Below are 18,133 nucleotides of genomic sequence, written 5' to 3'. Positions count from 1 at the left end.
CTGATCCCTTTTGACTATGCCTTGTCACTAGGCCCACATTTGAGAAGGAAATGTTAAATAACATCCTTGACCTAGGAAATTCTTCTGTATTTTATTTTTAATTTCTTGAAATCACTTGCCCTGAAATCATTAGCTATGTGGACATAGCTAATCTTCCTTTAGAACTTCCTTTTAAGAACTTCCTTAAAAGAAGTTCTCCTTCTTTTCCAGAAGCCTGTAAATTTAATGACATAAAAAGACCAAAATTTTACATAACTCAGCAATATTAAAAATCTGAAGGCTACCCTCACAGTAATTATATTTATTTTTCTCTCTCGTCAGTGGTGCTTCCTCTACCCTCAACACTGCAGCAGCATCCCTTCCATAGAGTTGAATATGTTTATTATTTAGAGTTATTGTTTAGAATTATTTTGAGTTCTCAAATTATAACACTTTTTTAATTGGTAAATTACAATTATTTAAAATCTGATACTGCCACATTAAACTTCATATGCTTTTAATCTGCAAAATGTTTGCAAATATATAACCTAGATTAATCTTTACTAAAATAATTTTTGATTTAACACAACAATTTGGGCATAGTTTATGTGTTTGCTTTTTCTACCTTTTTCCTCATTAAAAGAAGTCATTCTAATTAGTGTGCATAACTCAATGAGAAGAATTAGGAACCAACAGGCTAAAAAAATACTCAATTGTACATTATTTTGAGACAAACTCTAGAAGTTATAAACAATGTATACAGGTTTAAATAATTTTCACTTAGGTCTATATTAAAATACTAATGAAATTATACACCCATCAACAAAATAAAAAGCTAAAAATCCTTTCATAGATCACTATTGATTTCCCTGCCTCCTGAAAAAAATGTTTCTTTATTCTTCACTTTTATATATCTGTTTCCCCCCCCCCTGATCAGCCCCACTTAATAAAAGAAATAAAATTAATTTAAAATTTAAAAGTCCAGGCTTAATGCAATTTATACAGATGTATAGTTGTCACCTTCTCACATATGTCCAAGAAAAATAAATTGATCATAAATTAATCCTGGCATTTAAAAATTTGTCTGTTGAATATTTTTTTCCTTTGCAAAAATATTTTAAATATATCCTATTGCTAATTTGACCCATTTTTACTGTTTCCTCTAAGAATTCCACCAACTTGATCTCAAAATAAATGATTTTTCACTTCAGAATAATCTATACACCAAAAGGGAAAATATATTTGTCCTGGCCCATGTAGTATAATAAATATTTTTGTAAGTTTCTGAAAATGCTAGGAGTCTGGCAAATAAGGATAGAGTGGTTGGATGGAAGTAAATATGGCCTAAAAACATAACAAGGATCTTTAGCATGTCATCATAATGCAAGCAATCAGTATTCATTTTATTTTCACATTATAGAAAGTGTTGAAATATTATATCTTGAACATTATAGCACTAGGTATTTTCTTTTAGGAAATGCTTTCAGGCTCATTCTTAATTTCTTTTATGATATCTAACTGTATGTGATGAGATTTTCCTAGGCTATTATATATCATTTGAAAACATGAATGAATGTCTTTTTATATTGACACTCCCATTGTATCTCAGTTGAAGAGGTCTCTTTCTATGGCCCTGGGGCATGTTGCTCTCAACAAGTTCTAGTAAGAAGCAGTTGGGTTTTGCAGCCACCAAATAACTTAAACCTAAGAGTGCAGTACCTTCACCCCAGTGCCCTGTCTACCACAGTCAGACCTGTGCCCACCTTGATGTTTCTTACAATGCTTTTCATTGAAGTGGGTAACACGTTTCCAAGCTTAATGGTATATAGATCCAAACATCTATCTCACTGAACTGTATACACATGCTTCCCATTGATCTGTGAACTTCTTAAGGGTAAACAAACGATGTCTTTCTTTTTTATTCATTTGTCTATATGCTTGTTCGTAGAGGTGGATTTACCACAAACATGATGCAGCTTAAGTTGTGGATCCCCTCATTTACGTGAGGCTATCACAAGTTCCTGGGTGTAATATATAAGGCTTCACCAATATAATCACGTGGTCATAAACTTGGAGGGGATTTATAGAAGTAAGATATTCTTTGTATAGCTTAGTTTGTATTAGTAATTTTCTCCTCTTGTTCTTAAATACAGCTCTCCAACTTTTAATGATTTGGCCCCACAAATCTTAGATTCTCCCTTCCTGACATATGGGGAGCAATTATTTACATTTGTGGAATGAATAAATGAAAGAAGTGAAGGGGAACAACTTTATTATTAATTAATATATTTTAACATTTAAAAATCAGCATTCTTGGCAAAAATTTTCCACAAACCATCAACAAATAATGCTAGTGTATAATGTCTGAGTTTGTCAAAGCTCTTATACAAACAAATCATTAGTTGAATCTTTGTACCTACCAGACCTTCAGATAAATTCAATCTTTAATAAAAAAAATGATACAGAAATGTTTACAACTGTGAAGTTTGTAGAAAAGATAATATCATACTCAGTTGTTGAACTGTTAGAAGCTAAAACATACCAATTGATTGGCTTGCTTATGGTCATACAGTGTCAGTACTCAGAGAATCTACTCTTTCCGTTACTACATGGGATTTACAAATGTATTTAAATAAACTAAAACATAGTTTAAAAACAAGGAATATAAAATAAGGTAAAATTAATAATGCTGTTGCACCCAAATGACAAACATTTTTCCTTCCTTTGGTTTCCCTTCTTTTCTTCTTTTCTTTCCTTGATGCAGCTTTTAATATTATCCAACTGCCATAAAGCTAAAGCTGTTTTTGAAAATTGCACATAACCTCTACTGAACACAAGATGAAAATGTGGCTGCTGGTTAGTCACCTTGTGATATTATCTTTTACAACCTGTCTATCAGGTAAGAAATACCCTTTGCAAGTTTCCATAAATAATGTCTAAATAATCAGTATGTGTGTTCACTTCATTAAATCTGGTGTAGAAAATTAGAATATTTTCTTTTGGCACCTGGGTCATGCAAGTAAATTAATGTATATCAAGGTTGACTCTATTTTTAATTTACTTTCAATTAAAATTTCACAAGACTCAGTCAATCGTATGTAGTGGTATGCTGGTAAATGTGTAAAATCAGGATATCTGGAAGGGGAAAAAAACACTGCTGAGTAGCATTTGTCAATTTCCGGGGGGTTAGTAGTCCTACTGTAGCCTATTTCAACTTGAAAGCATTTAGTGTAGTTTAAAAAAGATAGTTAACAACTCATCATTATATAGTATTTTCACTATATAGATACAATAGACTTAAATAACCTCATTAGCATAAATAAAAGTAAAATATGGCAAAATAATTAGTACTTGGTTTTTAGCTTTTGTTACCTTTCTTCTTTATTTATTTATTAAGTTAATATAATTTATTTTATATTAACTAGCTGGTCAGTCTTATGAAAAACAATTTTAAAATAATCTAAAAATATGTGCAGGCACATTAAAAATAACAAAGCAGTTTTAAGAATGCTGTAGTTTTTAGGACAAATAAATACTATTTTTCAAAGACAAATTTGAAGGATTCAGAAATCTTTTCTGCAAGGAGAAGTATATCATATTTTTCTCTGAAGCAGCATGTTTTCTAACAATCAGTTTTTCTAATACCTCCATCTCTATTACCTTAACTAAGTAAATACTTGAGTTGCTATTAATTCAAGACATAAATGGATTCTATCATTTATCAATCCCCATTGATTGCTTAATGCTGACCTAATGGACATTCTATTGTATCCTATTTATTATTAAAGAAATTAAAAATGCTATTTTATTTTGGGGAGTAATTATTATGACTTAAGAATCCCAAAAAATCTATAATTTAAGCAGTACTTAACAATTTTAATGACATTGATATAACAACAGAAATTATACATATATATTTGTATGCATATATAAATATATTATGCAAATATAATAAAGAAAATTTTTGTGGTAGGGTTATTGTCACTGTCTTATTTTTATGAATTAAATAAAACTAAAATAATTTTATTAGTACTAAGTATTCATACTAATTTTGTTGACCATAAATTTTAGCACTACAACTTTAAACTGCAAAGACAAATGTCTGCAAAGCTGTTTTGATACTTTAACCTTAATAGTAAAGGACTGGTAATCTCATTTCATTAACTAGTACCTCAGTAGTTGAGTAATATTTGAAACCACAACTTGAAGAGTTGCTTTGGGATTAAAATCTTTTTTCTTTCATTTTTAGAGTTTACATGGCACAGAAGGTATGGTCATGGAGGTAAGTTGATGAAAGGGTAAATTTTAAAATTAACTTTCTTCAAATGAATCATATCTCATCTCTGTTTCAAGCTACCAACTCTATAAACTTAAAGCCAAATGGTTAACGTTAAACCCCATGGGAATTTTGAAAGAAGCTTTATCTGGAGTCATAAGGCAACATGTTTGATTGCCAAAATGAATGAATGGATACAATATCTAATAGGATATTCTAATATCATATTAGCGCAGTGATGTTCAACCTTTTCCATCCCATGTCATACATAAACTAATTACTAAAATTTTGAGGCACACCAAAAAATATATATTTTTTTGCTGATCTGACAAAAAAAAAATAGGTATAATTTTGATTCATTCACACCGGATGGCTATTTTGGTGCTGGCTGTTGCTATTTTTTTATATGACAGCCTAAGGGAAAAGAGGTCCATGCCCCTGACTAAATAATCAGGTGTTGCATGTTTTAAAAATTCCTGAGGCACAGGAGTTGAAAATCACTGTCTTAGAGTCTTGCAACAGATGGAAACTATTCAATGTGGCCTGTGTTGTTCTTATATTCTTTGTAACAATCTTATGCTATTAAATTTTGGAGCAATATTTTAAATATTATACAAACCTAACTTATTTTTAATAAGTTAAAAAATTTAACTTATTAAACATTGCTGAGAGAGAGAGAGAGAGAATTAAAAGTAATGGACTTAGAAGCTTAAGATTCAGTTTAAGAAGAAGTCCAAAGATATTGCAAAATGTATTGTTTGTTATTATATATTATAATTAACAACCCTATGTAGACCTACTTCAACCACTGAACAGTTCTCGCCAGAAATAGAGGCAGTATGATCTGGTGAAGAAAACAGAGTCCAGAGTAAGACCAACCTGGGAGTTGCATTTGCAACCTGGTATTCACTCACGATGTAATCTTGTTAAACTATTCACCTTCTGTTAACCTCAACTTTCCAATATGTAAAAGTCACAGGATTCTTATGAGAACTTAAAACTAAGAAAAAGATGTGACAATAGATTCTAACATAGTAACTATATAATAGGTGTTCAATAAGTATAGTAAAACTGGTAACATAAAAGCCACTGCTCAGTAGGGAGGAGAGCGAATACTCAGGAAGAATCACCGAGCAACCATGGCTACAACTTATATGATGCAGCAAGGATATTCATGCCCGGATATCCATAAAAAGCAAGGATATTTATAGAGAGCTTCCACTTTTAGGTGGCTATAAGGATTAAGAGAAAGGAAAGTCTTAGCCTGAATTTCACCAAAGCTATTTTTGTTTCCACCTCATTAGTCGGGAATCACCACATGTAGGCTATATAAAGATCATTAACTGACTTAAAGAATCTTACCATAGAATAGGGAATAAGAAAAGTTAAGTAACAGATTTATAAGAAAAATATAAAAAACAATTTAGCCCTAGCTGGTTTGGCTCAGCGGATAGAGTGTCCACCTGTGGACTAAAAGGTCCTGGGTTCAATTCCGGTCAAGGGCACATGCTGGGGTTGTGGACTCTATCCCCAGTAGGAAGTGTGCAGGAGGCAGCCAATCAATGATTCTCTCTCATAATTGATGTCTAATCTCCCTCTCCCCTCTCCCTTCCTCTCTGAAATCAATAAAAATCCTATATAATAAGAGAGGAATATGCTAATTATCTGTTATGCCTTGAGGCATAATGACCAACTGCATAATGACCAGATCAGGGATCTGCAGGAGGGTGGGGCAGCAAACTACAAGTGGGCTTCGAAAAGCTACAGGAGGGGGCAGGGCAGCAAGATATGGGGGGGAAGGAGGAGGGGGATAGGGGGAGCTACAGGAGGGTGGGGCTGCTGGCGAGGAGCTACAGGAGAGCAGCAGAGAGCTACTGGCGCACGGATTCGTGTGCAGGGCTACTAGTATATAGTATATAAAAAACACTTTAACTACTTTGAGGAATTAAGAAATACTTAATGCTGGAGGTAGTAGGTAAGTATTTCAAATGTTAGAAATGGAGCTAATCTTAGAGGAAGTAGCACAAATGAAAGTACAGGGATGGGAAAATATGGGGTGTGTTAGGTCGGTATTTTAAAGAACACTTGTTCTGCAGGTTGTTCATAGGAATTATATTAGAAAGGACATAATTGTTCATTTAATTTGGGAAAGGCTAGTTCATTAAAGTTTAACAGTTTATTATGAAATTTAGATAGTACTTAAACTACTTATATAATAAGTATAATACATGTGTTAGTTGCCTAGGACTGCTATCCACAAACTGAGTGGCTTGGAAAAACAGAAAATAGTCTCACAGCTCTGGAGACTGGAAGTTCAAAACCAGTGTTACCAGGGCCATGCTCCCTCTGAACCTGTAGGGAAGGCCCCTCTGAACCTGGAGGGAAGGCCCCTCCCTGGCCCCTCCCAGCTTCTGTGCCCTCAGACATTCCCAGGCTTACGGCAGCATACATACACAGACATTACGGTAGGTGTGAGAAGATCCCCAAACAGTGATGCAAAACACAGGGTTGAGAGGCTTCAGGGGTGGACCATTATGTCAAACAAGTGGTTGCTATGAAGAAATGTGGTTGGCTCTTCTTGGGCGGGTAAAGCCATGCAAGAGAAAATTTAGTCAACTTAACCTTCCTGTTAACCTGACCTAGTCTTAGTTCTTATGAGTGATTGCTGCACGTTCTTGAGACCAACTCCTTCCCATTTTAGTTATGATAAGTTACTATAGTTTACCTATTATCCGCAATCCGATCCTAACAGATTGGGGCACCAGAGCATTTAAAGCTCTAGTCCTAAATGTCCTTGTTCTCTCACTGGTGATGAAAATCTGACAGCAGAGAAGAGCCTGCACTGTGTGGAAAAAGTATGCTTTCAGAGAGTTGAAATAGTTACTGTATTTCAAGAGAGCTTGTAACACAGGCCATCACCCTGTTATAGCATTATAAACACTGTAAAAATTCCAATATTAGACTGTTAAAGTTTTGTCACCATTGCTTTTTTCTAATAGATTTTTCTCCCTGAGACTCTTTTTGCAATAAATATAATTATGTAAGATTATGTTTGATAACCAACAGATTGAGATGACATTACAGAATGAGAAATAGAATTTGTTTCAAAATGGATGTAAAGTGAATAAAAAATTACTCTCGAGCATGAATTGTAATCACACTTTCCAGAAATAACATAGAATAGCAAGATGACAGTGGGCCATTTCCACACAGTGAGAGGTGAAACATCCCATTTTAGATCGTCCAGCTACCTGATGATGATAATCGCGAAGCGGAGAATGGTACAGGAAGAAGCAGGAGACTTTGTAAATTTGACAGCAAATATTCATCTATGACTTCTTTCTTTCGTGTTAATCTTTTTTGTGAAACAAACTTCCTCCTGCAATGACTTATAACCATATTGTAGAAAATAAATAAATTTGCATTCAGAGCAGATAAAATAGTGTGATTTTAGTTTTTTTCTTCAATTACGTGAGAAAAGTCACTTATAATTTTGTTCTCCTTTTCAGAAGATTCTACCCACTAAGAAAAAGGGCATATACTTTAAAAATAATAATATATATTGAAAACATGATACCTATTTGGTTTTTTAATTTCTTGTGTCCTTTAACTCCATATGCTTCCAAAGCATTATAATTTGTCATCTAATTTTTCCATGGCTCTAGAAAAAAAATCAATAGATGACTGAATCTTTTGTCGGTGGAGAGTAAAATGTTTGCATAGGTGGATCCTTTGCAAAGCCTAGTAAGTTCTTTCCCGTCATCTGAGCATCCTAGTTGAACTATCAGAGTGATGACCTCAGACGCTCTTTGTGGAGGTTAGGAAGTTGGCATTCAGAGGTTCACACTGAGCATGTCAATGCAATTCAAAAACTTGTTTTGAGTAATTTACCTCTCTAGGGTCCAAACATGTTCTTAAAATAAAATGTATACAACAATTACTAACCTATTTAATAGAATACATTATTTTCTTAGGAATGAAAAATTTAACAAAGCAAGGGACCTATATTTATAAAATAATACTTATCAAAAACACTAATGTGATATAAAGTGTTCTGCTTTTTAATCTAGAAAACGAGCAAAGGAACATAAATTAAATATAAGATTTTCTCAACATGGAAAATAAATTCAATAACATGTTGGAAATTACTTTCATATTTTTATCTCCTAAATGTTTAATTCTCTGTTCCTATAAAGAGCAGATGGGAGTGGAGTATTTGAAAATATCCGATATAATAAAAGGCTAATATGCAAATCAACCGAACAGCAGAATGATCGGTCACTATGACACGCACTGACCACCAGGGGGCAGACGCTCAATGCAGGAGCTGCCCCCTGGTGGTCAGTGCACCAGAAGCCAGGCTCATGGATGGCGAGCTCTAAGGATGTCCAACTGCCAGCTTAGTTTCACCTCTAATGGGGTGCGGGACTAAGCCGGCAGTTGGACATCCCTCGAGGGCTCCTGGACTGCAAGAGGGCACAGGCCTGGCTGAGAGACTCCGGGCCTCTAGTATACATATAATTTGTCATTGAGAGGGAAAATAGCATTAATTGCTGATTATAAGCCAGGTATAGTCCTGTCTTACATATATCGTGTCAAAATAATTATCACAATAATCTAATGAGATATATTTTATTATTCTCCCCATGCTATGGAGGTTAATAAGTAGGCTTGGAGAGGCACTGTTAAACATGACCAAGGCAAGATTTAAATGACTTAATTAAGCTGTTTGTTTAGGGAAATGAACAAAGCTCTCATCCTCAAGGTTGATGTTAGAGCAGACACAATAAATTGGAGAAGTGAGCCATAGTTTGGATCTAGAAAATATATTACAGTGATCCCATGTAAGAATATTACTGTTTTCTAGCCATACACATCAGTATTAATTCATTTGGGACATATGACTCTTAGCTCTGTTCTGTAAATGCTGTCCTATTGATGACGTGGAGTGATTCTCTTCTCCTATGGCTGTGAGGTATTCCTCTTCTTGTCCAGAGAGGATGCAGTGTCAGGAACAACTGCTTTCCAACGTGTATATTTTTGTGATGGATTTTAAACCAGATGGCGAGTTCCCATATTCATGTTAATTTGTTGATTGTTCTAGATGTAGCTAAGTACCTGTGTTGGTCACATGTTTAGGAAAAAAAAAAAGAACTGACCCAGGAAAGGAACTAATTTCCCCAGAGCATCTAGAAATTAATTTATTCTGCTATTCAAAAGTTGTTAAGTCCTTCTTTGTTGCAGACTACTAGACAGATAGCAAAGAAGAGTATTATACCAAGATTATAGACACAGCCACCTGTCCCCAAGTATTTACAATCTAGTGGAACAGAAAGCTATCAAACAATAGTGCTAGCCAGTTTGGCTCAGTGGATAGAGCATCAGTCCTAGGACTGAAGAGTCTTGGGTTTGATTCTGGTCAAGGGCACGTTCCTCTGTTGCAGGCTTCATCCCTGGCTCTGGTGGGGGTGTGTGTGGGAGGCAACCAATTGATGTGTCTCTCTCACATCAATGTTTCTCTCTCTCTGCCTCTCCCCCTCCCTTCCACTCTCTCTAAAAATCAATGGAAAAATATCCTCGGGTGAGGATTAACAACAACAACAACAAAGAGAATCGCAGGATAGGTACCATACCCTGGACAAAGAGTTATGAGAATACAAATGAGCTAGGCCAGCTGAGATGTGGCTTCTTGAAGGAGTGGACTCTGTGGCTAAGCCATAAAGGACCGCACAAATGTTGATGCTGATTGTAGAAAAGAACCTCACGTGCAAAGCTCAGAGGCATGGAAACACGGCTGTTTGAGGAGCTGTGTGCAGTTAAGCATGGCCACACAGAGTGCTTTGGGAGAAATGCTGAGAGAGGGGCAGGAAAAGTTTTTTAATAAAAACCTAAATGTTTTCCTCAGGATTATAGAAGCAAATTATCTTCAGTCTGAATAAAAATAGAGATTCTGTGATTCTGACTTTTTTTTCCTAAAAAACGTTTTTAATGTCCCCAATTTTATTTTATTTTTTACTTATAAACCAGCACAATGTAAAATAATTTCATTTTCATTACAGTTTCTGAGGAAGACAAAGGATTTGGACCAATTTTTGAAGAGCAACCAATTAATACCATTTATCCAGAGGAATCACCAGAAGGAAAAGTTTCACTCAACTGTAGGGCACGAGCCAGCCCTTTCCCAGTTTACAAGTAACGTACTGCACTTCCTTTTTTCCAAATGGTGTAGTGAACTAGGGATTACCGGTTAGCATCTGTGACCAGTACCAACTGAGAGAGCTGTGCTATAAGGCTTTCTACAAAGTCCAGGGACTTTAACAAAACTGTTGGCAGACAAGTGATTTTTAAAAAGTTGTTAAATGCCTAAATAGATAGTAATTTTCTTAAACATATGCAAATAAATAATTTACTTACTATTTTCTGCAAAAATAAAGCCAGTGCCTTTTGACATTATCAATTTAAAAATTGTGTGATGGAAATCATACTAATCATGCAAAAGGTTCTATGGAGATCATGCACATGTGAAGATAAAATGTTCTTATATGTATTGGCCTAGATAACTTATACCTACAAATGATGGGTAACATTTCTATATTAACTTCATTTAAAGTGCTTGCATAAATAATTCTAGAAAGCTACACATTTTTTTTCAATAGTCTCGAATATATATCCAGACAACACAGCACATTTCTTAAATGTCTCTACCTATTGAACAATCTATATAAATCTTTTTTTTTTCTATTTTTATGGGGTACCTATTGATGATATAACAAATAACTTTAAAAAAATGTAACAATGGCTTTTCCTGCTTCGGATGGTTCAGAAAAATATATTAACAGTTTCTAGCCTGATGCAAAAAATAAGATTAAAAAATTAAACAGATGCCAATGGATTTGAATTTCACGTATGGAATGGTTCCATGAAGACAAAGCAAGTGATTGATGGAGAAATTGGGGCTCTAGTATGTTAATGTCACCTCACTTAATTGAAGGTTGTCATTAAACAAGGTTGATTTTAATAGTAGATTTTTTTTCCTGGATATAAAATTGACTTTTCTATTGTTATAAAAAGTTGTTATCAAAGAGAATACCACTTTCCCCCCCATTTAATTCTAATTGAACTCATTTTTACTTGCCTCTGGCTATATCAAAATTATTCTTAAAACAAAATACATGAATTTAGAAACCACATCCCTATCCCTTTGAAATTATTTTTATTGTTTCAATTTCATGCATGGGAGTGCAATATAAGTATATATGTTATAAATTATAAATTATACGTTTGTTTTGAATATATTTGATGGGCTAGACTTATTTCTACCCTTAAGCCATACATAATGGGAGTTTATGGACATGGAATAGTATCACCAATAGGAGCTGTAGAGGAGATCTAATCCAAGCACATGATTTTATAGGAGAGGAAGCTGAGCCCTGAATAAGTAAATTGACTTTCTTCAAAGTGAGTAAATCACAGACCCAGGACTGAAACACAGGTTTTATGATTTTCAAAGAAACGTGTAATTTTTAGTATGCATCTTTCTAGATAGTTTGACAGCATCTCAAAAGCTATTTCCGTGGTTCTTATTCTGTGACTTTGTGTCCTTGACATGCATACATGGAACCTTAGCAAATCAGCCTCCAGGCTGGAAAGGAAGCAACAACACACAAGTTGTTGCAGACAGTGTTCTAAAAACACGAGCTCCTCCTTGCCGCCCCCCACTGCCACCCCTATCCCCCACAAAGACAGTAGAAGCAAAGCTTTGTGTAACTAAAGTTTTGTACATTGCAATTAGCAACTCCCTATTTCCCCCTCCCTCCAGTCCCATTAAGTGTTCTTACCAAAATTTAAAAATTAAAGATAAGAAGCAAAACTTCGCTTGGCAAATACCCCTCCCACAGGTGGCACAGCACAGAAGTTGCCAGGACAAGTGTGGCCTGACTACACATTACTGTAGAGAGCTGGCAGGGAAAAGCAGATGTCTCGTTTGTTATGAAAGCTGTCTGCCGTCAACAGCATAATTAGAAAAAAATTTAGCTAAGGATTTAGTTTGTGTGATGGGAAAGAACATTTGAAGTTTTAAAAATTTACTTAATATTTGGGGCAAGTCTTGCTAACCTTGGTAATCCTGCAATTTGTCATTCACATGGTAGTTTTATATCTGTGGCACGTACTGTGATAATTTGTTATTCATGGTAACATCCTGAAAGGTACAATGGGGAACTTTGCCTTCCACTTACCTGCCTTAAGGGTTTTGTTAACTTTCCTGTTCTCCCAATAACAAGGACTCAGATAAAATTGCATTTAACGATGTGTGAAAGGGATTGCAACAATGTTGTGGGTGTTTCTGAAAATTAAATAGACCAGTGAACTTACCCAAACACAGCAAAACTTGATTATTATATGACATCAAAGGCAGAATCAGATCCCCTGGGAGGAAGCTAAGGCAATAAACAAAAATCTGGAGTCAACATACTGTTTTGGGGAAAGAAACTAAACAAAACATAACAACTGGAACTGGCCAACAGGGAAACCCATTCACTTGGCAAATGCTAGGCAATTTGACATTGGATGGTTAAACAGAGACAAGAGTGCCATCAGCTGGGAAGGGAGAGGATTTTATTGGGTTGCAATTTGGTAATATTTTAAAACACAAAGCAAGGTTTTCCGTGTTTGCTTTGAAATCACCTGCTACATTGTAAAATTTAAAACTAAGAATGTTCCAAATATTCTTAGGCCTCTTTGGCAAGATTCTGACCCTAATCAGAACTGTGCCAAGAAATAACTGCAACCATAGCCCCTATTTGACCATAGCTCTTATCTTACAAATGTTTAAAAATATTTTTTTATTGATTTCAGAGAGAAGGGGAGAGGAGAGAGAGATAGAAACATCAATGATGAGAGAGTCATTGATCAGCTGCCTCCTGCATGCCCCCTACTGGGGATCCAGCTGGCAACCTGGGCATGTGCCCCTGACCTGAATCAAACCCGGGACCCTTCAGTCCACAGGCTGACACTCTATACACCGAACCAAACCAGCTAGGGCGATAGCTCTTGTCTTATAACACTGTGGAAGACAAGGAACCTTAAGGATGAACCCTGATACAGAATGACTATAAAATTATGCAGGTGGGCAGCTTAATTGAAAACTACTGTCCACATGCATTCTTCTTATCATCCCACCGAGAAAGTTGGATTCCTGTTTCTAGTCAATTTATTTATAACATAATCCCCATATCTATAATACTACATCTGTGGCTTGGAAATCAAAACTCCATTGATTTTTATCATTTTCAAATTTTGTGATAGACCTCTATGATCAGATTATGATATTTACTGAGAAAATCCTGATTTCAATTAGTTTGTTTTATTGAAAAATTAGTTGGATATTAAAATAAAATACTGACATGTTGTTTTATATTTTATTTCTGTCAGAGTAATGCTTTTAATATTTAAATACCATACCTATGTATGCATGAATTGAACTAGTGCATAGATGGGCATCATTTATAAACCATGTATATCAGCTAAGAAACCAATTTATCTAGAAAATTAAATATAGTATTTGTCCTTTGTGATGCTTCATGAAAAAAGTGGAACTATTTCATGCACTCGAACATTTACCTTTCTATGCCTGAGCTAAATTATAAATCATGAGCCCAGAATATGCAATTATAGCGTGTAAAGAAATACCAGTGAGCCATCTATTTAATTGCCTGAATTCACAATGAGCTGTCCCCATATTATTTTAATAGCTGTGCAAAGTTCATTTGAATGAAATGTATTTCTTTTTCTCATAGATGGAGAATGAATAATGGGGATATTGATCTGACAAGTGATCGGTACAGTATGGTAGGAGGAAACCTTGTTATCAACAACCCTGACAAACAGAAAGATGCTGGAGTCTACTACTGTTTAGCATCAAACAACTATGGGATGGTCAGGAGCACTGAAGCCACCCTGAGCTTTGGATGTAAGTAATTGTAACCTTACAAAGCACAAGTATGTGTAGGTGGAATAAAAATTAGATGTTATCATAAGAGTTCAGCAAGAGGAGCAATAAGGAAGAAAGGAAGTGAGAGGAAGTGTCCATAGATGGGTCTAATGTGATTAGTGGGCCTTAATTGTGTGTAGAGGGAAAAAAATGCAGGAGAGCAAAGGATCCTCAGAGGTATTATAAATGCACTTGAAATAGTGAAAGGTAACATTAGAAAATAAGCTAAGGCCATATTCTGAAAGATCTTGAATAAGTTTCTAAAAATTAGCATCATTGGAAATGTTTTCTCAATGGGGGTGATGCCACTCCAAAGGGAGTGAAAGTTGGTTTTTGGTGGGGAGAAACCATCTTGGATATTACAGCATACTGGTTTGTGGCTCTCCAAAATGCAACCCTACCTGACAAAGTCTCACCCCTTAGTATTTAATTTATTTCACTGTGAATAAATTAAAGCATAATTTAATCAAATCAATTGTTTTAAATTTAAATTAAATTAATTTCTCTTTGGGTGAGCAATAATAAAAAAATATTTTGAGAAACACTGTGCTGAACTAACAGTTAGAAGTTGTTCTGAGGGATATTGTGCCTTGGGAGAGGAGCTGGACTCCAGGTGCTGCAGTATGTGAGTGTATAGGTCAGCATTTACATCTTTTGAAAAATTGATTAGAGGATGAAAATGATGTTTTAAGAGGATCCACATGGTAGTGATTACTAGGAGGCAATGAAACAGGGTCAGGAAATAGTCAGATTAAATTGGGTGTGACAACAGTGGAACTGTAAGTAATAAATAATCCTTGTAGAAATAATCGACTGATTGCATTGCAATTAACTAAATATGTTTTATTTTTAAAATATATTTTTGTTGATTTCAGAGAGGAAGGGAGAGGGAGAGAGAGATAGTAATATCAATGATGAGAGAGAATAATTGATTGGCTGTCTCTTGCATGTGCCCTACTGGGACTGAGCCCTCAACCCAGGCATGTGCCCTTGACTGAAATTGAACCCAGGACCCTTCAGTCCACAGGCCGACACGCTATTCACTGAGCCAAACTGGCTAGGGCAACTAAATATATTTTAAAAAGGAAGTCTAATCAAAGGGTAGAAACATTCTGTTCTATTTAAAAAATGGGATGGGAGCAAATAAAACCAATTTAAAGGGTTGTTGGAAGCATTTAAACGGTTGCTTTACATGCAGAGGTTATGCTAAGTTATCCATGTTGAAATATCAACTAAGTATCTGAGGATTGGAATAGCATTCAAGTGAGACATTAGGACTAAATATGATGATATTTAGGTTTTTATGGGCAAAGGTAACAATTAGGAGGATGACTTTTCAGAGATATAAATATATTGAGAGAAATAACAATTAGATTTTATTTATTTTTTAAAAAATATATTTGAATTGATTTTTTACAGAGAGGAAGGGAGAGGGACAGAGAGTTAGAAACATCGATGAGAGAGAGACATCGATCAGCTGCCTCCTGCACACCCCACAATGGGGATGTGCCCGCAACCAAGGTACATGCCCTTGACCAGAATCGAACCCAGGACCCCTCAGTCCGCAGGCCGACGCTCTATCCACTGAGCCAAACCGGTTTCGGCAACAATTAGATTTTATAATTTTAGTACTGATGACAGATACAGAATGAGGCAGGGTGGCAACAGAATGAGCTCCAGTAAAACTAATGAAGAATCAAATAGTAGAGCATGCAGAAACCAAGCAAAATGTGAGTTCCAAATACATAGGGAAGAGTAAAAGAAATTAGAATGGAGGAAAACGCAGAATTTGAAAAGGACCAAGAGATTGCTGACCTTCAAGTTTCTCACCTAGGATCCTGCATTTCACCCTAATTCCTTCTCCACCTTGGAATCCTACCTCAGAAAGGGAAATATACCTTTCAAATGAGTCCATGTCTCTAAGTTCATTGCTTTCTTTGGTAGATCCCTGGTTTTGTCTGTTATCCTTGTATTTCCAGATATTCTTATTGAGCGTTTTACTAAAGGTGAAGCAAACGTTTAGGATATCTGGAAGCTTTAGGGTTGTCAGAAGAGTTATGTAGGCTACTCCCAGTATCTGTAAGCTCATGTTCTCCACAGAAGTCTTCTGTAGTGCATGTAAATCTACCACCTAGAAACAAAGGGAATTGACTTTGGCTTCACCAATCCACCTGAGAAGAACCATCCAAAGTGAGTTAGCAGGTGAAAGGTGAACTTCAATCACTATCTCTCTCTATTGACCAGAGAGAGTGAATACTTCCTTCTTGCTTTCATAATTAGATCTTGATCCTTTCCCACCTGAGGAACGTCCTGAGGTCAGAGTGAAAGAAGGAAAAGGAATGGTGCTTCTCTGTGATCCTCCATACCATTTTCCAGGTAACTTTGTCTATGACTGTGAGCCTCTATGGAATGAAATGGGCAAGCTTTAATTTTCTTAACAACAATGGTACATTTATAATGAAATTGGACTCAATATTTGCATAATCTTATATCATGTACTAGTGGTTGGAGAGGGTGTTTTCTTTGGTTCTTTAATTACTTGGCCCTTATCCCAAAGATTTATGATTGTTTCTGTTTATAAATAATATATAGGGTGTCCCAAAAAATGTATACACACTTTGACAGCTGATAGCTCAATTTTAAAAATGAAATGTATTTTAATAAACACTGCCTTTATAATTATTCAAAGTGTGTATATAAATTTTGGGGACACCTTATATATGTTAGGTTGTGTTCCCATTAATATTTCTGTTACACTGGAGAAAATATGGTTTTCTACAAATTACTCCTGAAATAGAATGGTACTGAGGAGTGATGTGTAATCAGTCATTTTATTAACAATTTAACATCTACAATATACTGTGAACTGTAATTAAACACAAGAAAGGGATAAAGGCATAATAAATAGTAACCTCATTAGGAGCACCAATCTGCAAGAATAATTATCTAATTTAGAAGGGAGATAAATTAAGTGTCATCTGTTACAAGATTCAATCTTTGAATACATGTTTTCAGCAATTTGATATGGCTGTAATAAAAGCTGCCGAAGTTAAATATTTCATATATTTTATTTTTTGTTGTTACTGTTAATCCTCATCCGAGGATATATTTTCATTGTTTTTTTAGAGAAAATGAAAGGGAGAGGAAGAGAGAGAGAGAAACAGAGAGCGAGAGAGAAACATTGATGTAAGAGAGACACATCAATTGGTTGCCTCCCTCACACACTCCAATGAGGGATGGGGATTGAGCCTGCAACTAAGGAATCGAACCTGGGACCTTTCAGTCCATGGGCTGACGCTCTATCCATTGAGCCAAACTGGCTAGGGCTTCATATATTTTCAATAATTTTCACTTGTTTTATTTATTATATTTGTCTTGAGAGATAATACATAAATACCACTTTTTCACACTGGAAAACTGCTTTGTATGTTTTATATTCTTATAGTTCTAATATTATGCCATAAATTGGACTGGGATCAAACCTGCAGCCTTGGCATATGGGGACAAAACTAACCAACTGAGCTAACTGGCTAGGGCTGGTCCTCAGTATGTATTAAATAAGTGGAGAATTCTCATTGGGCATTAAATCAGCCAGTCCAATACTCATGTTCCTACAAATATCATCATGATAATTTTACTGACCTAGTTTTTGTCCCTTAAAAGTTCAAATATTAAAACATTATTCCATTCTTCTTCACCCATTTCTTATCGGGGGAACACAAAACACAATCTTAAATTTCAGAGAAACTGAATAAGAGCGTGGTTAAATAGGCTGACCAAAGTTAGTTAGTCTAGAATTAAAATGCAGGTCTCCATATTCACATAACTATTGAGTACCCAGACTATTCTGAATGCATTTTGTGTGTGCTGTTTTGAAAGCAGTGTAA

At 35.3% G+C, this 18,133-nt stretch overlaps 1 protein-coding gene across 2 annotated transcripts in view; it reads left to right on the top strand.

Annotated features, from left to right (window-relative positions):
- Positions 1–2,748: 2,748 nt before the first annotated feature.
- The window catches only part of CNTN1 (contactin 1), a 129,966-nt gene continuing 114,581 nt past the window's right edge, over positions 2,749–18,133 (top strand). For both annotated transcript variants that reach the window (XM_008140559.3, XM_008140561.3), the window contains exons 1-5: positions 2,749–2,878; positions 4,229–4,261; positions 10,315–10,447; positions 14,053–14,225; positions 16,527–16,622. In XM_008140559.3, the coding sequence (XP_008138781.1) occupies positions 2,818–2,878; positions 4,229–4,261; positions 10,315–10,447; positions 14,053–14,225; positions 16,527–16,622 (496 nt within the window). In that variant the 5' untranslated portion in view covers positions 2,749–2,817. The remainder of the gene's footprint in view (positions 2,879–4,228; positions 4,262–10,314; positions 10,448–14,052; positions 14,226–16,526; positions 16,623–18,133) is intronic.

This window comes from Eptesicus fuscus, chromosome 7 (assembly GCF_027574615.1).
Source record: "Eptesicus fuscus isolate TK198812 chromosome 7, DD_ASM_mEF_20220401, whole genome shotgun sequence".
NCBI classification, from domain to species: Eukaryota; Metazoa; Chordata; class Mammalia; order Chiroptera; family Vespertilionidae; genus Eptesicus; species Eptesicus fuscus.
Note: the sequence above shows the minus strand (reverse complement) of the source record. Positions and strands in the feature narration are given on the sequence as shown.